Source organism: Hoplias malabaricus, chromosome 4, assembly GCF_029633855.1.
Source record: "Hoplias malabaricus isolate fHopMal1 chromosome 4, fHopMal1.hap1, whole genome shotgun sequence".
Classification (NCBI taxonomy): domain Eukaryota; kingdom Metazoa; phylum Chordata; class Actinopteri; order Characiformes; family Erythrinidae; genus Hoplias; species Hoplias malabaricus.
In genome coordinates, this window is record NC_089803.1 from 5,746,266 (window position 1) to 5,770,882 (window position 24,617).

Below are 24,617 nucleotides of genomic sequence, written 5' to 3' on the forward strand. Positions count from 1 at the left end.
AGTTCAGAATTCCTGAATGTTCCTTAAGCATCAAAAGTGATAAATATGATCAAAAGCCAAAGACCAGAAAATAATAGTGATATAAATGAACAGATATCAGTTCAAAAGTCTGCTTCCCTCTGTTCTGAAATACATTTACTACCAGAGCCACAGGCTGTGCATTTACACAAATCTGTCTGCACACAGCTACCAGTCCTACAGCAACTACACCTTCTCACGTCAATCACAAACAGAGACTGAGTCGACTCCAAGAGTTCAGATTCTCTGAGTGATTCACCAAGATTTGATCCTGACTCCCAGACACTTGTAGGATTGATTCTTTGGGAGTCGATTCCTCTTCATTAAATCTGTTCATTTTGACTCTATTCCACCACTCTCACTGTGTACAGAGACACTACTCAGCAGGACGGCTTTAGAACAATAATCTGAATATAACTGTGGATATTTCAGAGCAGTGTCTGCCCCATGTCGTTAGAAAGAGGGGTTTAGTCGACAGAAATGAAGAGTTGACTCCAGACGTTTAAGAGCAGAATCTCCTCACACTCCTAAAAGAAAACCCTGTTTCTTCCCCATAATCCTTCAACACACTGGGGCTGGGTCTTTGTGCTGTGTGTAAAATGATTTCAGACTGTGACTCTAGAGCTGTCCTTCTTAGCAGCAGCTCTGTGAACAGAGAGAGGAGTGACCACAGCCCCAGAAACAGACGGAGCATTCTCCTGATTCTTATTAAGATTTTCTGTTTACAAATCAGAGATCAGATCACGGGTTGTTTTCCTTTTTCCTTTTTCCATTTAAACATGAAAATCAAATGTAGAAAAGGTACACAGACCCAACAAACATATAGCTATAATTTAATTATGAATATAAGGGTCACACTTGTACAGACACAGAGTCTCGGGTTGTCCAGCCCTGGTCTAATGTCCTGAATGTCCACCCTGATCCCTAAAAGACCTCCTCTGCTACATTTGTGTATGTTCTGAGCAGGGTTTTTTTCCTCTAAGGTCTCGTTTTATCCTGTTCTCTGCACATGTTCTCCAGTTCTACCAGACTGTCTCATGTCCTTTGTTTAAAGATTTTCTCTCATGTTCGAGTCTGGAGTCTGAGAAGGACATGGATAAACATCCATCTTATTTTTGAACCATGCTTCACGTGACTTTGCTTTATGGCTTGGATCATTCTCTTGGTGCAGTGTCCATCATGATGTCGTTATATTAAAATTTTTCATAAGCCCATGTTATCACACTCCTACGGAGCCCCTAAAGGGACTGAGGGGAAAATTAAAAAGAACCACTGATTCTGCGTTCCCTCGCAAATACATTGCACTCCTTTGCAAATGATTTATGTTACACAATTGTCTTCGTGGCTCAGTTAACACATCAGGACACTGCACTTTCCAGGGAAATCCAGCCACTTGAAACAGATATTATATATGTATTTATTTATCTCTACTAACACACAGTTTCATTGCCAGTGCGAATTGTTCATACATCTGTAAGGAACTGCCTCACATCAGAAGTTGTTGTGAACAACAAGTTTATATACGTTCGGTAGCATCCTGAAAGTGCTGGTAAGAACGCCTTTTTTTTCCAAGTCCCTTTAGGGGCTCCGTACACTCCAATCTTACTCTCTTGTGTCTGGAAGGAAGCAGTGGTTTACTGAGTGTCTTTAACCTAAAGAATCCAGACATGTTTACACTGTGCTTCACTGTGGAGATGTGGACCTACATTTCATTTCCCTGTTTGCTGTTTGTTTTGGATTCTGGCAGAGGTCTAAAACAGTATTTTTTTAGTTATTTTTTATTGATCTTCCACATCTTGGTAAATTTTCCATGTCCATGTTTCTTCTATGAATTATGACCTTGTTGCTGTCAGCAAACAGTTTGAGCTGCTCATTATCTACTGCAGTTATAACCTCAAGTCTACTCTAACACATCTGATGTCACTCTTTAGGGTTCAGCGCTGGCATTAATTTCAGACACACATTTATACTTAATCCACTTTAATAATTTCATTGTTTATCAGAGGGATTGTGATGTTTGAGCTAACATTTAGAGATACATTTTGACTGAAAGTGAGCTGTTAAAATTAGGATTACACAGTGAGGTGTGTGCATTGTTCCATGGTGATGTTAATTGAGAATTGTCTTGATGAGAATCTCAGCACTTGATCAGGATCATTGTCTGAGATCCAGTGTATTATCTGTATCTTATCAGTTCAATATCTGATACATCATCTACATGAGAACAATATACACAGTCTGATCAGAATAGTACGACCACCTCCTTGTTTCTACACTCACTGTCCATTCTCTCAGCTCCACTGACCACACAGGAGCACTTTGTAGTTCTACAATTACAGACTGTAGTCCAGCTGTTGCTCTGCATACTTTGTTAGCCCCCTTTCACCCTGCTCTTCAGTGGTCAGGACCCCCTAATCTTTGTTTGTTCATATAGTGACATCACATAGAAACACAGTATTGTTGTGTAGTTAAAAGCTCAATAATCTGAACTGTGCTTTAATCTTGAGCAGTGTCTTGGTGAGGAATAAATTCTCAGTGATTCTTCATCATACAGTTCACTAAAAAGTACAATCTCTGTTGTTAAAATTGGGAGTAGCTGTAGATTCAGTGCGGTGCTGAGTGATGTGCTTCAATGTGACTGACTGAAACAAGCTGAACATTTTTGGACAGATGCAGAATCATCATGAACCCCAGACAGACGGCTTTAAGGATGGATAGAAATGGACAGGTTTTGGAAGAACAATGTTTCTAATATTATACAAAAACACACAGATTAAGAAGATCTAATTGTAGAAGAACTGACATAATGTTAGACCAGAGCAAAGGTCACTGGTCAGTGGTGTAACATCATTACATTATTCGGTTAAGTTAATATTAATATTTAATTCAGTAAATTTACATAATGCAGTCAGAATAGATTAATGAATGAAGCTGAAAGTCAAGCTCTAATGTAATTAGTAACGGTGTGTAGAGCTTGTGAAGATTGTGTGTAGTGTGTACAGTGTGTAGTGTTTATCTGCTGCTGCTCCTAGTGAGATACTCCATCTCCTGATGTAAATCCCTGTTCCACAGTGAGGAAAACTCCCCAAAGAGAGAACACTCTTCACTACTGTAGTGTTCTGGTGCTGATGAGTTCAGTTGAGTGCAGCTTTAGCACCTGTTCTCAGATCAGTGAGTGTTTCTGAGTCAGAGCAGTTCCTCTACAGCTGAAGGAGGTTTTTGTACGACGCTCTAACACTGTGTGAACGGATAGCTGCTACCCTGCTGACAGTAATAATCTCCTGCATCTTCAGGCTTTACTCCAGTGATTTTTAGAGTAAAGTCTGTACCAGATCCACTCCCACTGAAACGATCTGAGACTCCAGACTGACGGGTGGATGCTCCATAGATCAGGAGTTTAGGAGCTTCTCCAGGTTTCTGCTGATACCAGGCGAGATTGCTGCCTACACTCTGATTGGCTCTGCAGCTGATAGTAACAGTGTGTCCTGGAGAAACAGACTGAGATCCTGGAGACTGAGTCATTATTATATCTCCAAACGAATCTATAATGGAAAAATAAACAGATAGATATTAATGGACACAAACATTTTTTCAAAGGGAAAGGGAAATACATGACACATAAAAAGTCTATAATGTTATTTTCAGATGAAAATGTTGATATTAAATCAATTTTTTATTTTACATCAGACATAGAATCAAACACAAAATCAATAGGTTTCCTCACCTCTTGTCCAGAGCACCAGTGTCCAGATGAAGATGGAGACCAAAGTCATGGTTGCTGTGGGTGAAGTTTGTGGGGCAGCAGCTCTCAGTCATGAAGTGTTAAACTCACAGGACTATAAACACTAGCAGAGCACTGAAGCATGGGCTCATGATGCAAAGTGGACCCTCTCTATGGAAATCATCTTTCTAACAACACTGAGGAAAGATCATCATATTTATTTGATATTGTTTGATCAAACATTTCTGCTCAGTGTGGAGTCTCATGTTTAAAATCCTAAACTCTAACTGTCTCTGCCTTTCATTTGAGGTTTTCTGCAGCTGCTACTGTGGCTCCATCTGTCTGGATCAGGGCTGGAGGACTTTTGGGTGGAGGAAACACAATGATAACAGTAAGAATCTTTTAAACTATTAATGAATGTTGAACAGTTTTCAACAGCAGCTCTAATTTTTACTGATTGAATTATTTATCAACACTTCTGATGAAAGTGAACATATAATCACCAACACAGAGAGTGGAGCATGTTTTTATTATTGTCATTAATTGGATCTGGTTTTAATATTAGTTGATATGATTGTATCTGTGATTGTAATTGGAATCTGAGATGAAAACATGTTTCTACATGTAGTTTTATACTTTTATATCAAGTGTTTGTCTGTTGTGGAAATACAAAAGAACAAAGTGTGTCCTGGGTTTAGATATTTTAATGTTTATAAAATAATCCTTGTTGAGAATCTGTAGCTTCTACAGTTTGGGAGTGTTTTCCATTATTAATAGCTGCAGAATCCATTAATATTGTGTTCTAGTTCAGAAATAGTGTGTGTAAAGGCTGAAGAGAGGGGTGTGTTTAGAGCAGGAGGTTTTTGTACGGCCAGTAAACGAGTTTGTATCACTGTGGTGGACTTTTGGTGGAGGAACAAAACTGGAATTTGGAAGTAAGTCCACTTTTACTCTTTATTCAAAAGGAATCTTTAATTAAAATGATTCTGGACAACAGTAGAGATGCACTTGATGATCTTCTGAATAAATGATAATCCAAATGTGAATGTATTTAATTAGAACTGCTCTGAAGTGTGGAGAGTGTGGAGCTTTAGGTTTCACCACCAGCTCCTGTTTCTGAACTGGATTTCTTTTCTTTAAAATACAAATATTTCCTAAAGGTTTCCTGTGAAGTGTTCAGTGATGACATTTCTTTTTAAAAAGATCAAATGTAAAGCTGGATTGTAGAGTCAGTGTTGGGTGATTAGAGCCGTTCTGTCTCCATCTGGACGCCACAATGTGGAGGTTATTATGAGCAGTGTTTTCTGTTCTAAAGCTTTGAAGACGTAGTACATGGAGACTGCAGCTTGATTTAGTTATTGATTATTTACTGTTTTGGAGGAAATCAAATCATCTTTTAAACTTTCACATCATGGGATGTGTGTAATGTTACAATTATAATGAATTAAATGAAAGAAATAGTTTTAAAAGTATTCTGAATGAAATGTATCTATTAATGTAATTGTAAATATTAGTTCATATTTGAAGCGGTTCAGTTTAAGGTTATAATTAGAGCGTTATTTTAATGCTTCACTGAACTCAGTTCTGCTCTGTTAGAAAAACAGTTATATGCAAATGTTTGGGGACGCCTGGTGAAATCATAATGTACTGTAGATGTTTGTAAGTGAAAACTCTGTAATATTTAATGAAACTGAAATCCTCCTCTGAATGTAATTGTAAATATGAGTTTATATGTGAAAGTGGTTGAGTTGAAGGTTGTAATTAGAGTGTGATTTTTACTGCATCACTGAAGTCATTTGTGCTGTGTTAGAAATAAGGGAAATGAAACTCTGTGTGTGTGTGTGTGTGTGTGTGTCCTAGCTCCGACCCGCCCCACCCTCACAGTCCTGCCCTCCTCCAGTCTGGGGCAGGGGGAGACCACACTGGTGTGTTTGGCCAACAAGGGCTTCCCCTCAGACTGGAAGCTGAGCTGGAAGGTGGGTGGAAACCCTCTGACCTCTGGGTTTAGTCAGAGTCCTGGGCTTCTGCAGAAGGACACTGGCCTCTACAGCTGGAGCAGCACCCTGACCCTCCAGGAGGACGAGTGGATGAAGAAGACAGTGACCTGTGAGGCCACCAAAGGAGGCCAGACTACTGTCAGTGAAACACTGAAGAGAGATCAGTGCACTGGACAGTGAGGGTCCACACCTGTGTTGGAGCTGATAGAGCTCCTCTTCATCTTCAGTGTGTTCAAACATGTCTCTGATTAATGCTCAGATCTTCACATCAGCTTCTGGAGCAGCTCAGTACAGAGATACACTCTCTATATATACACTCTTACACTGTTTGTTGATTATTTGTCTGCCTTAAAGTCTAGTCATTAACTTTCCCTTGTAACACAAATGCTTTATTCTTTGGTGAAAATAAAACTTTATCAACACAATGTTTCACTGCTTTCTGACTCTTCATCAAAAATAAAATCAAATCATACTTCATTTATATAGCACTTTCTATAACTGATTGTTGCAAAGCATCTTTACAGAATTGGTATCAGAGCAGATAGTGATCATGTGCATTCAATCTGACATTACAGGAGGGCTATATTTAGAAAGTCAGGAATTAATGGAAATATAGAGTCCCCAGCTGTACTTTTTTATGAAAAATATATATATTTCAGCCTACTTTTTTGGAAGACTGGTGGTCCCTAATAATGTATCAGTAATAAAATGTGACACCCCCCCACACAACCCAGTGTTACTTTGTTGCTTCAGAGCAACAGTGTGCAACAGTTGTACTACAACACCAAGGATTTCTATATGTTTAATATGTGAAATAATATAGAAACATGCAATATATGCATTAGAATGTTTTATTACAACAAGCTTCATCCAGAATCTGTTAATCACCACAAAATAAAACATATACAATTGTAACATTGGAACTCTTTCTTTACTGTAGGTATTGTGTGTGTGTGTGTGTGTGTGTTGGAATGTGTTTTTTTGTGTGGGGCATTGTTTGAGGAAATGTTCTTCTATATTTTTGAGGAAATTTTAGCTAACAGTGAATTCCTATTCTGTGTGGAACTTCAGGAAACTTTTGGTGTGCCTGTGCATCCTGGTACTTTACATGTCCCCTTCTTGTCTGACATAATCATCCAGTGTACTATGGTGTCCAGACGCACATCTGGGACTGAAATTCTTGCCGTGGGTCCTCTTTTCTTATGTGCCATATATTCACTGGCAATTGTTGAGCTTGGACAGCCTCTTTTGTGCTTGAGACTTTTTCCACTTTTGCAAAGGCCTTCAGCAATGTAAGACTTAAATGTGTAAAGCCTCATTTGCTCCTCCTTTTTCATGCCTGTGGCATCACAATCTCTTCTGTACAGCAGCTATGCAGTCACAGAGATTGTATCCAAGAAATGGAATACCAGTCGGTGTTACCACTTCTTTGGTACAGTGAGATCAATGAGTCAAGCAGATCCACCCCACCCATAAGCTTATTATACTCCTTCACCACAGCAGAACAGGGGACCTTGAGCTTTTGCTTGCTGTCCCACCTTTCAACCTCAGTGACCTCATGGGTATGGTCCAATATAATCAATAAGCAGGGTCACAGAGCGATTATCATACCACTTCACAACACGTAAGTTAGTTTCTCCAACCATGGCAGTGTTCTCTTGAAAAGACCCTTGTCCTGTTTTATTCTGTTCTTTATCACCCATTACATTGCTGCCTGGTAATCTGTTGCTACGGACAGTACCAATACAACGAATCCCTTGTTGAGCGAGGGGAAGTACAAGAGGGACAATGGTAAATCAGTTGTCAAAGAAAAGCTTGTGGTTCTTGTGCTTTAGTACAGGTTTAGCCAGCCGGAGGACAACATTGCTGCTTGCTCCTACTTCTGCTAATTCAGGGGGTTGTACAACTCTCCCCATATAAATCCCAAAGTTGTGTGGGACACCATCAGAGCTGGCCAAGAGAAGTACCTTGTATTGCCATTTCCTTGGTTTTGCTGGCAGGTATTGCTTCAGTCTGTTTCTTCCCTTGAATGGAATCATCTGCTCATCTACAGCCAGCTTCTCACCCATTGGAATCATGTTCAGTTTTGAGGGCAGATGAGTAACTAGTGGACGGATCTTATTCAGTGGATCAAATATTTCCTCTGTTCTATCTTGATTGTTGCAGAAGTGCAGTTTTTTTATGGCCTTGCACCCAATGATTCCAGGTATGCTCTGGACCCACCTTGACCCTGAACTCAATAAGCAGTTACAGATAATGATTCCATGAATGAATGAACATTACAGTACCCAGAAACTGCTCCAGTTCTTTGACAGTGAGATTCAGGGGCTTGTTGAAATCACATTGCATAGCATATGCATTTGACTGCTCTACAATGACTTGCAAAATGTCTTCAGAAAAAAATACCTTGATGTATGTCAGGTGGGACTGGTTATCATCTGATATTGGAAGGTTGCCCTACCATTCTGGGTAATCAATAAAGTTCACACTGTGTTGGGTTCTTTGTCAGATACATAATCAACATCATTTTCTCCATCTTCAACCTCAGGCTCAGGGTCATTATCAACAGGGATAAATTAGATCTTACGTATTTCATACATATCTTATTTGTATAATTTCATTCCCATACTGGAAGCATAGTACACATTACATTCTACTAACTGACTCCTGACTTCTTAACTTCTTCCCAAAACTGATTTTTGGGGTTCTTTCTTCCTCCCTGTCACTTGTCTCAAGCTCACTTTCCTCACTGTCTGAAGGAATGACCCTAACTGCTCGATCAGGTTCATAAAATGTCTGTGTGTCCATTTTCTGTGAGAACTGATAGTTAGGACAGCAAAAACATTGAATGAGACCATTATTTTGCACCCTAGCACATATCCAAACATTCTGCCTTGCATATAGCTGCTCTAAAATGTAGTCTAATTGCACAATGCTGCAATTATAAAATTAGCATATTTAGCATATAAACTGTTTTAGCATATAAACAAATGATGTATTTAAACAATAAAATATAGTTTATTAAATATTTATTTACATATAGATATTTTTGTGTGAATTTATGTTTATTTAAAAACATGAAAAACTAATGCTTTTTTTTACACTTTGCTAGCACTGTGCCCTATGCAGCACTGCTTGCTGAATGGATTGCGCCACCCTCAGACAGACAATGACACGCACTTCAGCACCCCATGTTAATGATCACTGACACATCATGTGACATTGGAATTATTTAAATATTTTTTTTTATTTAAAGATAAGATTTTAGAGACAAAAAGGTAGTTTGTTGCCTGAGGGCAACACTATGACAGAGGGTTAAGAAATATTGTCAACAGCCTTCGATCAGAAAATGATACTGATATAAACTGATGTCAGGTTAAAAGTTTGCATTCCAATGTTATGAAATACATTCTAAGATCTTGTATGTCCACCCTTATTCTAAAGTTCTCCTATGAACACTCTGTTTGCTCTGAGCTGTGTTTTAATATTTCTGTGTAATTTGGACCTTGTGTTACACATTTGCTCCTGTTCAACTGCACTGACGGACTGTCACAGGAACTGCCTTCTTCAAACCTGCAGACTGGGAAGGCCATGGCAAAACTTTCACCTTCTTTTTACACCATACTTCAAGGGACTTCTCTTTATGGCAGGATCCATCAACACTTCAATTGTAGCTTTTTTTACTGATGGTAGGAGGCTTTGGTCCAAATGCTCTTAATCAATCTTCTAGTGTGTTTACATGTTCCTTACTGGCTTACTTCTTACTGTCATGTGTTTAGAAATGAGAAATGGAATTATGAAGGCTTTTCCCTTGAAGAATCCAGATCTGTGTCACTGTGCTTCACTGTAGAGAATATGTGGATTTTCCTGCTGAATAAATATGTTTTACTTGTTCAGAGTAATTTCACCCACAAAGACATTACAGTCTCCAGTTAAAATCTCAAAGAACTGAACTGTTCTACAATCCTGAGAACTGTGTTGGTACAGTGCCATGCAAAAGTATTCGGCCCCCTTGAACTTTTCAACTTTTTGCCACATTTCAGGCTTCAAACATAAAGATATAAAATTTACATTTTTTTGTGAAGAATCAAAAACAAGTGGGACACAATCGTGAAGTGGAATGAAATTTAATGTGTCAAACTTTTAACAAATAAAAAACTGAAAAGTGGGGCGTGCATTATTATTCGGCCCCCTTGCATTAATACTTTGTAGCACCACCTATTGCTGCAATTACAGCTGCAAGATGCTTGGGGTATGTCTCTATCAACTTTGCACATCAAGAGACCCATCTTGCCCATTCTTCCTTGCAAAACAGCTCGAGCTATGTGAGGTTGAATGGAGAGCATTTGTGAACAGCAGTCTTCAGCTTTTTCCACAGATTCTCGATTGTATTCAGGTCTGGACTTTGACTTGGCCATTCCAACACCTGGATACGTTTATTTGTGAACCATTCCATGGTAGATTTGGCTTTGTGTTTTGGATCATTGTTTTGTTGGAAGATAAATCTCCGTCCCAGTCTCAGGTTTCTTGCCGATTCCAACAGGTTTTCTTCCAGAATGGTCCCGTATTTGGCCCCATCTATCTTCCCATCAATTTTGACCATCTTCCCTGTCCCTGCTGATGAAAAGCAGGCCCAAACCATGATGCCGCCACCACCATGTTTGACAGTGGGGATGGTGTTTTCAGAGTGATGAGCTGTGTTGCTTTTTTACGCTAAACATATTGTTTTGTATTGTGGCCAAGCAGTTTGATTTTGGTTTCATCTGAACAGAGCACCTTCTTCCACATGTTTGGTGGGTCTCCCAGGTGAATTGTGGCAAACTTTAAACGATACCTTTTATGGATATCTTTGAGAAATGGCTGTCTTCTTGCCACTCTTCCATAAAGGCCAGATTTGTGTAGTGTACAACTGATAGTTGTCCTATGGACAGACTCTCCCACCTCAGCTGTAGATCTCTGCAGTTCATCCAGAGTGATCATGGGCCTCTTGGCTGCATCTCTGATCACTCTTTTCCTTGTTTGAGATGAAAGTTTAGAGGGACGGCCGGGTCTTGGTAGATTTGCAGTGGTCTGATACTCCTTCCATTTCAGTATGATCGCTTGCACAGTGCTCCTTGGGATGTTCAAAGCTTGGGAAATCTTTTTGTATCTAAATCCGGCTTTAAACTTCTCCGCAACAGTATCTCGGACCTGCCTGGTTTGTTCCTTGGTCTTCATGATGCTCTCTGCGCTTTGAACAGAACCCTGAGACTATCACAGAGCAGGTGCATTTATACGGAGACTTGTTGTTGATTCTTCACAAAAAAAATAATATTTTATACCTTTATGTTTGAAGCTTGAAATGTGGCAAAAGGTTGAAAAGTTCAAGGGGGCCGAATACTTTCACAAGGCACTGTATATGTATGTCTGGAGTTGGCTATCTCACTGGCAGGATATAACTGAAATATATCTGCAAGATTTTATCCTAGAAAAAAAAATTCAACATACTTCGGAAACCTTGAAGTTTCTACTTTCAAACTATATATAGGTTGAAACAAAATATATTTTTATATTCTTGTGAGAGAAGCATAAACAACAAGAGGCACATTTTTGAGGGGCAAGCTTTTTTGTTCCGCACATAGATGCATTCTGCCATTCATACGTTAAAAACATTTTAATTCGGCGGCTGTCGGTGGAGGATTAGAATTTGCATGAAAATGCTCATTTGTTTATTGTAAACACATAACATGTGTAGAAGATTGTTTTCATTCAAAGTGTTCAGCCCATGCCATTGTTTGAGGAGATAAGATAAAATGCTGCTCCAAGAAAAACATTAATTAATTCATTCATTGTCTGCAACCCTTGTCCAGTTCAGGGTGGTGCTAGTCCTTCACAGGGCAACACACACACAAACTCACACCTATGGACACTTTGAGTCACCAATCCATCTACCTACATGTGTTTTTGGACATGTGTGGGAGGAAACCAGAGCATCTGGAGGAAACCCACGTGGACACGAGGAGAACACACCAAACTCCTCACAGACACTTGGGACTTGAACCCTCAACTTCCATGTCGCTGGAACTGTGTGAATGTGACACTACCTGCTGCACCACCATGCCTCCCTTAAGAAAAACAAATATATAAATTTATTATAACTTTTGGTCTTCAAGAGGCACCAAACACATTTCAGTATGTGATGGATTTGGTACATTTTTTGTACACATTGTAACCTCCTTCAGTAACACATTGCAGTGTCAATGTATTGTGTTGGAACAGACAAGATAATCCTAGATTCCTCATCATCATCATGATTGGACTTTCGGGTTGCAAGAGATACGCTGGCGCGTTTGGCTGCCGCTTCTCCCCCGGTGATAAAGTTTTTAAAGTTTGTATTCGGTTTTTCTACCCGCTGTGTGCAAAAGTGCTGTGGAACCCAACACACTGTATCAAACTTTGTACTGGATTTACTGTAATATGAGCCTTGTGGATTTCTCCTTGTGGCTCTGAGCTCTCTTCTTAGAGTTGAGCGTCTGTGACTGTGCTTAACATCTGCCGCGAGAGTACCTGTGTTGCCTGTGCTATGTGGATTATTTTGGGTTTATTTCTCTGGCTTTTACTGGGCTACTACGGCTGCAACTTCCATTGTGGCCTTATCATGACGACAAGGAGGATAAGGTACTCTTTTGGTGAACTTTTTACATTCTGAAATGCTCAGTGTAAAATTCCTGCTCCTCTAATGATCCATCGTCACCCTGGTATTCTGCGACGACCTAAATATTGTCATCGGGGTCTTGGTCGGACTTATAACTACTATCAGCACCCGAACAATATTCCCTTGCTGTGGGCATCGTGTCGCCGTAAATCTTCCCAGGCGACGGCAGGCTCAACTGATCACACAAATAACCGGAACCTATGTTACGTGTTACGTACATTATCAATACGTGGATAAACCTCGTTTAACTGGTCGAGGTGGAGGACTTGCAGTGGTGTACAGCCCTGGCCTCAAAGTTAAAACAGTTTTAATCCCAAATATGACATTGTTTGAGTGTTTGGCACTGTTGGTCTCTGCTGTTAAACCTGTATTGGTTCTGCTTATCTATCGCCCCCCAAAAACCTAATCTGTTTTTATGCCAGAGTTTTCTGAGCTCATCTCCACACTTATTCCTCTTTATTCTGATTTGTTGCTGCTTGGTGACTTTAATATTCACATCAATTCTGGTAACTGTTTGTTTGCTAAAAATTTACAGAGCTTTGATGTTTCTCAGCACGTTGATTTTCCTACACATAACAAGGACCACACCTTGGACATTGTTTTCTCTCTGGGTAAACCCCCTTTTAATGTGAGAGGCATTGATCTGTGTGTATCTGACCATAAAGCTGTGTTCTTTGACTTTCCACTATCATGTCAACAGCGAGGGCAGCATCAATCACACCAGTTTACATTCCGGAGCCTTAAAAATATCAGTCCTCCTGCTGTTATGGAGATACTCAGTCAGAGCCCAGCACCTGATTGCTTAGATCCTGATTTGCTAGTGTCCCACTACGACGAAACATTGTCACATATTTTAAACCACCTGGGACCTCTAAGAACACGCTTGGTTCTATTTTCTCAACGTGCTCCCTGGTACACTGATGAGCTGCGCAAGCTGAAAGCTGCTGGTCGTCAGCTTGAACGTCTTTCAAACAACTGGCCTGACTGTGCATGCCCTTGCTTACAGTGATCATGTCTTGTTTTATAAGGAAAAACTACAGGAAGCTAAAACACTCTATTATTCTGATGTTATTAATGGTGCCCACAGTAACCCAGAGCTCTTTTTTCAACTTTTAATAAGCTATTGAGCCCTGTGAAAAGTTTCCCTATGGTTCCTTCAGCTGAACTCTCAGTATACTCTCAGTTCCAGCCCACTGCAACCAGGCTAAACATTCCACAACTATCTTCTCAGTTCAGCAGCAGCTATTTTTCTACCTTCAATACTATAAACCAACAGTATGTTTCACAGATTATTAATCTCTCTAGGGCAACTTCATGTGAATTAGACCCTTTTCCAACACAGCAGGTGAAAGCCTGTTCTCCATTTATCTGTCCTCTTATTACCAAAATTATCAATGCTTCACTTATTTCAGGAATGGTCCCAGCTTCTTTGAAACTGGCAGCTATTACTCCAGTTCTCAAGAAGCCTGGCTTAGATCCTGAGAACCTCGCAAATTATAGGCCCATCTCTAATCTCCCTTTCCTTGCTAAACTGTTGGAGCGAACAGTAGCTGCTCAGTTAACAGAACATATTCAATCATGTGATCTGTTTGAGGTCTTCCAATCAGGTTTTAGGAGCAATCACAGCACTGAAACTGCTCTTGTTAGGGTTGTCAGTGATTTGCTGATGTCAGCTGACCAAGGATTGCTGAGTCTTCTTGTCCTATTGGACCTTACTGCAGCATTTGATACAATGCGTCATAGCCTTTTACTTACTCGGCTCAAAAACATGGTTGGCATAACTGGTACTGCATTAGCTTGGTTTCAATCGTATCTTTCTGGTAGGCAGCAGTTTGTTTCAATGGGAAGTTTTCGATCTGACACATGCTCCTTGTCACATGGTGTCCCCCAGGGCTCTGTTCTTGGGCCCCTGCTTTTTATTTTGTACATCCTTCCTCTTGGTGACATCATTAGACATCATGGACTGCAGTTTCACTGTTTTGCTGATGATGTCCAGATATACATTTGTACAAAGCCTTCTCACAGCTTGCCACCTAGTGCCTTGCTGAATTGCTTAACTGATGTGAGCACTTGGATGATCGAGAACTTCCTGAGCTTAAATAATAAAAAGCCATCATAATTGCTTCTTCTGCAACAGTCAGGAGGCTTAGTGACACTACTGTTTGTATCCCTGGTTTTGTTGTCTCTACCTCAACACTAGTGAGAAATCTCGGAATAATTTTTGACTCTACATTATCATTTGAATCACATATTAACAACACATGTAGGACAGTCTTCTACCATCTTAAAAATATCTCTAGGATTTGCCCTTTTCTCTCTTTCACTGCTGCTGAGACCATAGTCCATGCATTTGTAACTTCCAGACTCGACTACTGCAATGCTCTGTTGTGTAGCCTCCCTGCTCGGGCTTTGAGCAGGCTGCAGTATGTGCAAAACTCTGCTGCTAGGGTGCTGACCCATACAAGATCATAGGAGCATATTACTCCAGTCCTAAGTCATCTTCATTGGCTTCCAGTGAAGTTTCGTATACAGTACCAATGGCTTGTGTTTGTGTTTAAATCATTGCATGACCTTGCCCCTTCTTACCTAAGTAGTTTACTTCAACCATACTCTCCAGTGCATACTCTTCGGTCCTCACGCCTCCATTTGCTTGAGGTTCCACATTTTAAGCTAAGCACCATTGGAAATAGAGCATTTTGTGTCGCGGGTCCAAAGCTGTGGAACAGTTTTCCTGATGAACTGCGAGCTTGTTCATCTGTAGTAAGAGAATTAAGGTCAGACAATGGAACTAATCTGATATCTGCTGAAAAGGAGTTAAAGGAGGCACTGAAGTTTAGGAATTTGGGTCAAATTGTGAGCAGTCTCATACAGGAAGGTGTTAAGTGGACGGTCAGTCCTCCAGCCAGTGCCCATCATGGAGGCCTTTGGGAGCACATTATTCAAATGGTGAACAACATTTTATCGTCTATCACAAACAAACAATCCTTGGATGATGAGGGTCTAATCACAGAGATGTGGGAGGTTGAATGACACCAATGAGTTGGAACCAGTAACACCCAATCACCTACTGCAATTTAAGGTCCAACCCATACCCCCAGGAATATTTAGAAGGGAAGATCTATATGCCAGAGGCAATGGCGACGAATGCATTATATTGCTGATGTTTTCTGGACACGCTGGAAACAGGAATATGTTCCACTCATGTAAGAATGACCTAAATGGTCCCGAATCAGGCCCAATTTCTGTGTGGGAGTCATTGCTGTGGTGGCTGATCCTACATGAGGCTCATGGGAGATGGCAAGAGTCATTGAAGCAATAACAGATTCAAAGGGTCTCTGTCGTACTGTAAGACTTTAAACTAAATCCGGCAAGGTCTACCTCCTGGTAAAAGCTGAAAGCACAGATTGAACTGAGACTCATGAAAAGTGCACATGCTTCCTTTCACATTACATTCATATTTTTGTTTAGTAATATAAAGGATAAAGTGGCTCCCTTTGTGTATAGACACACACAGTTGCTACAAGGGGTCGGATATGTTGGAGCCTAATACAGTTAAAATTAGCTTTTTGGTTTAGACTCTTTCTTTGATTGCTGGCCTTCAGCCTGGAACTTTATTTTGATATAGCCTTAGGCCACATGTTCAGGTAAAAGATGGCATCTTCCACATGTGATCGGTCTAAAGTGATGTGTATCTCTCCTCCACAGAGTGTGTTATTGTGTGTGGAGGTGTGTGTTAGTGAGGTGTGTGTCTCTCCTCCACAGAGTGTGTTATTGTGTGTATCATCCTCCCCCTCAGCACCTGCAGTAGGGTGCAGCTGCAGCAGTGCAGTCTCTGTGCAGTCTCTGACTGAGGGAGGTTTTTGTACGACTCTATTTCACTGTGTGCACACCCAGCTACCACTGATCTCATGAAAACTCTGACAGTAATAATCTCCTGCATCTTCAGTCTGGACGTTACTGATGGTCAGAATGAAGTCAGATCCAGATCCACTGCCACTGAAACGATCTGAAATACCTGACTGTCTAGTGTTAGCATTGTAGATCAGGAGTTTAGGAGCTTCTCCAGGTTTCTGCTGATACCAGTTTAATCCTTCTTTTCCATTACTCCAGCGAAACACTGCAGGGCTGGTTCTACAGTTGACGGTGACTGATTGTCCTGTAGAAACTGTTTTAACTGAAGGAGTCTGAGTCACAGTCACCTGACCACTGGATCCTAAAGGAAAGCGTAAATATAAATAGTATAAATAAGTTAATATGAATAAATACACTTAGAAAACTGTAAATAAAATGTTTTTTTTTTAATTGTTAAATTATTCTTGTCAAATTATTCAAAATGTGCTCAGGTGTTTTAATTAATTAATGATTTATAATATTGTTATTGTTATTACTATTTATTTTGCTTGTATTTATTTAACTTTATATGTACATGTGTTCACTGTAACTGCAAATCATAAGATTTAAATAAAATTATGTGTTTTATATCAGAAACAAATATCCATAAAGAAAATCAGTTATGTTACCTCTCGTCCAAAGCGCCAGTGTCCAGATGAAGATGGAGACCAAAGTCATGGTTGTTGTGGGTGAAGTTTGTGGGGCAGCAGCTCTCAGTCATGAAGTGTTAAACTCACAGGGCTATAAACACTAGCAGAGCACTGAAGCATGGGCTCATGATGCAAAGTGGACCCTCTCTATGGAAATCATCTTCAAAAATCATCATATTTATTTTGGTGAAGGAAACTATGATAACAATAAGAATATTTGGTAAAACTTGTTTTAAGGTCTGCTTCTTAACAGTCTATTATCAAGCAGTTTATTAATGATTAATAAGCAGTTAAAAGTCACAATTAGCATATTATATGAAAGAGAATTTACAAACATTATAAAGGTATTTATACAGTGTGTTAAATACTTTTAACTTAACAGACATTCAGAGTAATCACGTTATCACAGTTATAGTTTTTAAGCTGCAAGGAATATTCACTGTTATTGTATATATCAAGGGGCACTGTGTGTTTACAGCAGTTTCTTTTACATTCATGGTGTACCATTTCACTGGATACTGGACTGAAAGTCTTTATTTAGCAATTGTAAAACTAAAGTTGAATGTACACATTCTCTATTACAAGCATTTACTGTTGTGGAAGTAGTTCATAATGAGTAACATACATGAATAAAGTATTTATTAAGGAACTTGCAAGACCGTAACTACAGTGTTACTAATTCACCCTTTATAACTACAGACTTACCCTTAGGAAGTGCTTATTAAGGCTAGAATTCATAACAAAAATGCAGTGATGAAGTTCCATCCTGACCTGCTCTTTGTAAATGTATTACTGGTTTATAGTGACTTCTGATCGACAGGACACCTGAATATACACTAATCCTACCATGTACAAGTACGGCAGATGAGTTCAATGACTACCACATTAGTTTACTAGCAATGACTACCACATTAGACCAGTCTGGATTTAAATATTTTAACCTGTTTATATTGTAGGATCAGCATGTCATATCCAGACAGTTGAAGTGTGCTTTGAACTGAATATTACAGCATAAATGTTTAGGACGTTATAATAATAATATAATATATAAACAGTTAATAACCTATTTAACCAATCTTAAAATACATTAAATAAATACATAGCATTTTACAAATGTGTGAGTGCTTACAACAGATGTGTTACTCTTGGTTTTGGTTATTTCTTTGTCATTAGTGAGTTACCTGCTTCTTAAATGTTAATTAACTGTTAAGAAGCCAACCTTAGAAATAGTCTTACCAAATCAGTAAGAACCCGTGGTGACAAATGTGTCACAAACATTTGATGAGGTCTGGAAAATTCCCTACACAGCTTTATCCTTCACTTTAAATCATGACGTCCCTAAGTGACATTTACTGAGCATCCTGAATGCAGTCACGTGACAGTGTGTGAATTTGTGTTTGTTTGACCTCATTTATAGAATGATGGTGTGATTGGTGAATACATAGAAATGTTTATTTTAAAAACATACTTGTGTTTATAAAAGGTGTGTTCCAAACCTTTTAACATTTGAACTGCTTTAGTCACCTGTCCTGTGTTACATACTGTACGACCCGCTCGGATCACTTTTCAGGGACAAAATGTGCAAATACAAGTTTAGAAAATGGTTGCTGTGATGTTTGTTATGTTGCAATTTCAACCCAAAATTTACAGCAAGAAATGTTAAAAAAATGTTCTATGTTGTTTCTTTGGCCTGTTTTATATTTCTCACAATTTGGATTTATGGTGAACTGGGTCTGGGCTGTTATGAGTTAAACTATAATGCATGTCTAATAACCCAACATTGACTCTACAATCCAGCTTTACATTTAATACAAAAGCCTGCTCTAAACACAGCTCACTTCACTCTTTACACAAACTATTTCTGAACTATAACACAATATTAATGGATTCTGCAGCTGTTAATAATGGAAAACACTCCCACACTGTAGAAGCTACAGATTCTTAGAGCAGTTCTGTCTCCATCTGGACAGTGAGTCTTCCCTTCCCAATGCACTGAACAAATTCTACACATGGTTTGAGGTGCAGAACGACACGATGCTGAGGAAGAGCACCACTCCTCCCAATGAAGAGTTAATGTGAGGAAAACTCTATGTAAAATGGACCCAGGAAAAGCTGCTGGAGCAGACTACATTCATGGCTGAGTGTTCAGAGGATGTGCAGACCAGCTAACATATCTTCACTGACATCTTCAACACCTCCCAGAGCAGCGCCATCATCCCAATGTGTTTCAAGCCAACCACCATCATCCTCGTGTCAAAGATGTCTCCTGTGTCCTGCCTCAGTGAATATTGTCCCAATGCACTCACTCCCATCATCATGAAGTGTTCCAGATGATTGTCATGAGGCAATCCTCTAGCATCTAGCGTTGTTGCACATGTTGCCCTCGAGCACTTTAGCCCTGTGTGAGATGTTCTGTGTTTGTCAGTCCTGGAGGAAACCTGTTTCGTTTCACTGTGTACTGTAAACTGTATGTCACTGGAATGATAATAACATTCACTTGACTTGACTCATATAGTTTATGGTTTTACTGCCAATAGGTAAAAATGTGAATAAAACATCTGTAATTATAGGAAAAATAAAAATATAAGTTATTTAATACTGTTGCTGTTAGCAGTGTTTTAAGAAATTGTTTACTTCTCTGGTTTTATAAAACGGTGAAACACACACATGAAGTAGACATTTATGTTCACAGTTGATTTTTTGATGTCAAGCCACTTTAAATTTGATAGAACAACAACATCAGTAAAATGAAATATAGGGCAGCAATAGAAAAACTGTGTAAACACTTTTTTCCCTTTAAAACACTATTGGTACTCGAGTATTTAAATAAGGTTTAGTTTAAAGCCTTTTCACAACTTGATGACTTCTTTGAAGAACAATAACGATGGTTACATGAGGCATGGTGTGGAAATATCATAATCTGACTTATCAGGCATTGAGAGCTCAGGGTGTGTACAAACTGTCTACATTTTTTACCTGAAAACATATAGAAATCTGCAAATAGATTTAAAGTTAAATAAGTCTGAGAACCCTCAAGTCGGACAAGTTGACTAAATGAAGCTGAACATCTGGTGAAAGTGCTGCTCTATTCTGGGAGAAAGAGGACGATTCAGGACTGTTCATGTAAATCTGAGTTTCACCTCACTGCTCTCTCTCTCTCTCTCTCTCTCTCTCTTTACTGGTGTGTGTAAAATGCTGTGTAGAGTTCAGTTGTTTGGAGCTTGTTTCAGTTCCTTAGTGCTGATGAGAACTGTCACAGTGTCATAGTCCTAGTGTTTCATTTGTTAATTCATTGTTCAGCAGGTGGTGATCAAGTCTTTCGTGGGTGACACCACTGTGTTACAGCAATGTTACAGAATATGAAAAGTGTTAATTATTCAAAATTAAATGTAACAGTGTTTTGGGTGAATCTTAGAGAATACACTATGGGAGATGCCAGCAGATCTAATGTCTGTCCAAGACTGGTTCAGAGCAGGTGGAAATAATCAGACCCTGAGTGGTTTCTTCTGCTATTGAAGCAGTGTCTAATTTAGAAAAGTTCAGTTGAAGAAAAACAGAAACAGAATCTTAGAAAATGGTGGTGCTGCTCTCACACATTGTGAAGGTGATGGAAACAGGTGATGTTTAAGCTCCATGATGAATGTATCTGTTTACACTGATGTCTGTTTGTCTCAGTGAAAAAGACTAAACAACCAGTAAAAATGCCTCCTGCTGGTCTTACACTAACACTGGACTCTGCCTAAGACTGCACCAAGAGAAACACTAGAGTGACACTAAATATACATTTCAATTTACAGGACACTCACAGTAACTGTACATTTATAATAACAATAAAATAACACTTACACCACACTTTTATTAACTCTAAGTAAAAGGACATGTCTGGGGAGGACAGAATGTAGTGGAGGAGCTGAGCAGGACAGGGGCCTGATCACAGAAGGGCTGTGTGATTATGTGTTAGATTGATATTGTCCACATTGCACCAGCTACATTTCAGTGGGAGGTTCATCACTACTCTGCCTTTCAGCTAAGATCAAGTTTAGTATCAGTTCTCTAGGTTTAATATCTGATACCTCCTCTATATTATCATTATGAAATAAATAGATTTTTAGAGCAAAGGGCAGAAGAGGGGCTTGATAAATCCACTCTTTTCATCTACAGGTAATTACAGAACCTCCAGGAACTCTGCACTTCTTTCTCTTGTGGGCAGCCATGCTGTAATGGTTAGAGAAGTGGGCTTGGAACTGTCCCTGGTTTGATTCCCACAAACATCAGGAGAACTGGGGACAGGGGGCTTGAAGGAACATCACTGTGTCCTCCCTCTAAATCACAGCTGATTTGCCCTGTACCTGGGACAGTCTTCTCCAGTTAATGGATGCAGCATGTGACGACGTAGGTGTGGATTCATATAGAGGCTGGATTCAACACGCCACAGGGTCCTTTGTCCATTTCTAATCAATGGAGAACGCTACCTGAGATGTAGAGGTCGTCCTGTGGCTTGACCCAGCCCAGAGACATGATGCTGAGGCAGAGGGAATAACTGACACAGCACACAAATAAATATAGTCCAATGTGTGTGATTCTTTAGCATTGTTTGTGGTTCTGGTAAATTGCCAATATATGTTTAGGCCCAAAATAGAAGCTTTACTTGTTGGAGAATGAGTTTAGCTGTAGATTCAGTGCTGAGTGTTGTCCTTGAGTTTGACTGAGTCAAGATGAACATATTTACACAGACGATGAAGATAATGAACCCCACAAGGATGACTTTAAAAAAGGATGAGCAGGTTTTAGAATAATAATAGTAATAACAATAACAATAACAATAATAATAATAAGAAGAAGAAGAAGAAGAAAATAATAAAATAATAATAAAACACTTCCTCTAATATGCTACACAAGTTCTGTGTAGTTTAAACTGGTCTAATCTTCGAAGAACTGACTTGATCCACATGATAGACTTAAGCAAGACACTAAAGTTCAGGGACATAGTCTTTCCTTTTTATACTTAACTTTTAAAGTTCTACTTGAAACAAATGTAGTGATTTTACTGTGTGAATAAAGTAAAATACTATTTAAACAAATTGTGTAAAGTGTGTAATTAATGTGTGGAGACTGTATGTTGAATGTGTATAGTGTGTATAAAGTGTGTATACACTGTGTTTATACTGGTTGTAAAGTGTGTAATGTGCTGAGTGTGTTAATCTGCTCCTGGTGAGATACTCCATCTCCTGATGTAAATCCCTGTTCCACAGTGAGGAAAACTCCCCAAAGAGAGAACACTCTTCACTACTGTAGTGTTCTGGAGCTGATGAGTTCAGTTGAGTGCAGCTTTAGCAGCTGTTCACAGATCAGTGAGTGTTTCTGAGTCAGAGCAGTTCCTCTACAGCTGAAGGAGGTTTTTGTACGACGCTCTAACATTGTGTGAATGGATAGCTGCTACCCTGCTGACAGTAATAATCTCCTGCATCTTCAGGCTTTACTCCAGTGATTTTTAGAGTAAAGTCTGTACCAGATCCACTCCCACTGAAACGATCTGAGACTCCAGACTGACGGGTGGATGTGCTATAGATCAGGAGTTTAGGAGCTTCTCCAGGTTTCTGCTGATACCAGTGGAGATAGCTGCTTACACTCTCACTGGATCTGCAGCTGATAGTAACAGTGTCTCCTGGAGAAACAGACTGAGATCCTGGAGACTGTGTCAGGATTTTATCTCCAAATGAATCTATAATGGGAAAATAAATATATTGATATTAATGGACACAAACATTGTATTTCAGAGGTAAAAATAAAGGAAATATCATTAAAAGCCAAAATGTTGCCTTCAAATATAAATAAAAACAATCAAAATATTAACAGCTTTCCTCACCTCTCGTCCAGAGCGCCAGTGTCCAGATGAAGATGGAGACCAAAGTCATGGTTGCTGTGGGTGAAGTTTGTGGGGCAGCAGCTCTCAGTCATGAAGTGTTAAACTCACAGGACTATAAACACTAGCAGAGCACTGAAGCATGGGCTCATGATGCAAAGTGGACCCTCTCTATGGAAATCATCAAACCTCTAGTGAGTTCAGACTGGGCTCTCTACAACTGAATAATCCATATAATGACCAACAAAAAAGTAATTAACTGAAAAGTCTGTTTATCAGTACTCACATCGCATTTATGAAACTTTACAGTTTGGATTTCGAAAACTAAATTAGGAAACAGTTACATATATATGACTTTTAATTCTGTGGAGAAGTGAGACGATGAATATCAAATTAATATGGAATTTTCTTTCCTACACTTCTTGGCAATGCACAGCATATAACACATGTCCATGTTCTAAAACAAGTCACATCATTTTTATAAAAGAAAGTCAAGATCTCAGAACATAATCAGACCTTTAGCGTCATACTCTAACTCCAACTGGAAGACTGCAGACAGGGGGCGTTGTATTTAGAAGTTGTTTGCAGTGAGTGCTCAGATTGGTCAAAAGAGAGATTTCAGTTTGAACTGCTACGACTGTCAGGTGAGAAGGCTCAGAATGAGTGGGAGGAGCCAAAGCAGCATGTTAAAATGTAGAAACAAATATCTCTATATTAAGAGTTAGTCTTGAGGAAGGAGATTATAAATGACTCTGAAGAAAACACTGGAAACATTGTTTTAACAGCTTTTACTGGTTTATTTTATATTTTAAAATGAAAGGAAAATCATATTAAAATGCAGGTATAAGTTGTACTTTCTGTGAATATTTTACTCTCAAAAAGACAATCACATCAAGTGGAGCTGTGAGTGTGGATTTGTGTCGTCACACTGAAAACTCCCACTGTTACACCAGGAAACTCAAAACATTTGTGGTGACGTTGACTGTCACTAGGTGTGGCACTATCCCACAAGTACCCAAGATTTACACTAATGTGCACACCTGAATCTGTATAAAGCATTGACTACACCACCCCTATATTATGGGGAAGGGAACCCCTCGCTAGGCCACTCAATTAAAAGAGTGTGAGAGCCAGTCAATAATGCACATGCATCAGTCAGGATATCAAGTCTCGATACAAACTTTATTTCAATTAATTAGTATATATATATAAATGTTGTAAACACTATTGGAAACTGTGTGGGGTATAAGCTGATGTACAGACACTACATAACATAGCACAGGCCCAAAACAGTGTTGCCAAGGAAGTGCCCAAACCCACGGAACCCTTTTCACAAAAACATCACTAATGGACACACAAACTACCACCGACCACGCAAAACCAAGATCACAGACTGAGGTCACCAACAAGATTACACCACCAAAATAAAAGGGCACAACCAGAGCACCAGGGTGACCCACTCCTTGACCACAAAACAAAGAAAAGAACAAACAGCAGCAGAAACGACCTGTGATATGTCATTACAATACGTTACAGATAACAGCCTTAAGGTCTAAAGCTAAACCTCAAAACAGTGTTATTAATAAAAATGTAAAATAGTAACGGGTGGCTCAGCTATAAGCTGGATGAACACAGTCCAATTACAGTCCATGTAATGCACAAGATTAAAACAATACAATACACAGTGAAGGGAAAAGAGTGGCCCACAAGTGCCCCGACTGCTGCCCCACTTCAGGTAAAACAATATGACTGAGGTATAACTGTTCTGTAGCTGTAACCCAAT

The 24,617-nt window shown here is 39.4% G+C and overlaps 1 non-coding gene and 4 gene segments (V, D, J or C); 2 read left to right on the forward strand and 3 right to left on the reverse strand.

Annotated features, from left to right (window-relative positions):
• Positions 1-2,035: 2,035 nt before the first annotated feature.
• On the reverse strand, positions 2,036-3,913 carry LOC136694792 (immunoglobulin kappa variable 3-15-like). The segment is given in 2 exon segments: positions 2,036-3,560; positions 3,743-3,913. Coding segments are annotated over 2 exon segments (360 nt in total).
• LOC136694854 (Ig kappa chain b5 variant C region-like) lies at positions 3,790-5,916 on the forward strand. The segment is given in 2 exon segments: positions 3,790-3,802; positions 5,600-5,916. Coding segments are annotated over 2 exon segments (330 nt in total).
• Positions 5,917-16,305: 10,389 nt separating this feature from the next.
• LOC136694855 (immunoglobulin kappa variable 4-1-like) lies at positions 16,306-16,999 on the reverse strand. The segment is given in 2 exon segments: positions 16,306-16,643; positions 16,951-16,999. Coding segments are annotated over 2 exon segments (387 nt in total).
• Positions 17,000-20,978: 3,979 nt separating this feature from the next.
• LOC136695767 (U2 spliceosomal RNA) lies at positions 20,979-21,167 on the forward strand. The gene has a single exon (XR_010802360.1). It is a non-coding gene; the product is annotated as a U2 spliceosomal RNA (small nuclear RNA).
• A 1,215-nt stretch (positions 21,168-22,382) lies between these two features.
• On the reverse strand, positions 22,383-22,886 carry LOC136694856 (immunoglobulin kappa variable 3-11-like). The segment is given in 2 exon segments: positions 22,383-22,693; positions 22,838-22,886. Coding segments are annotated over 2 exon segments (360 nt in total).
• Positions 22,887-24,617: the final 1,731 nt, after the last annotated feature.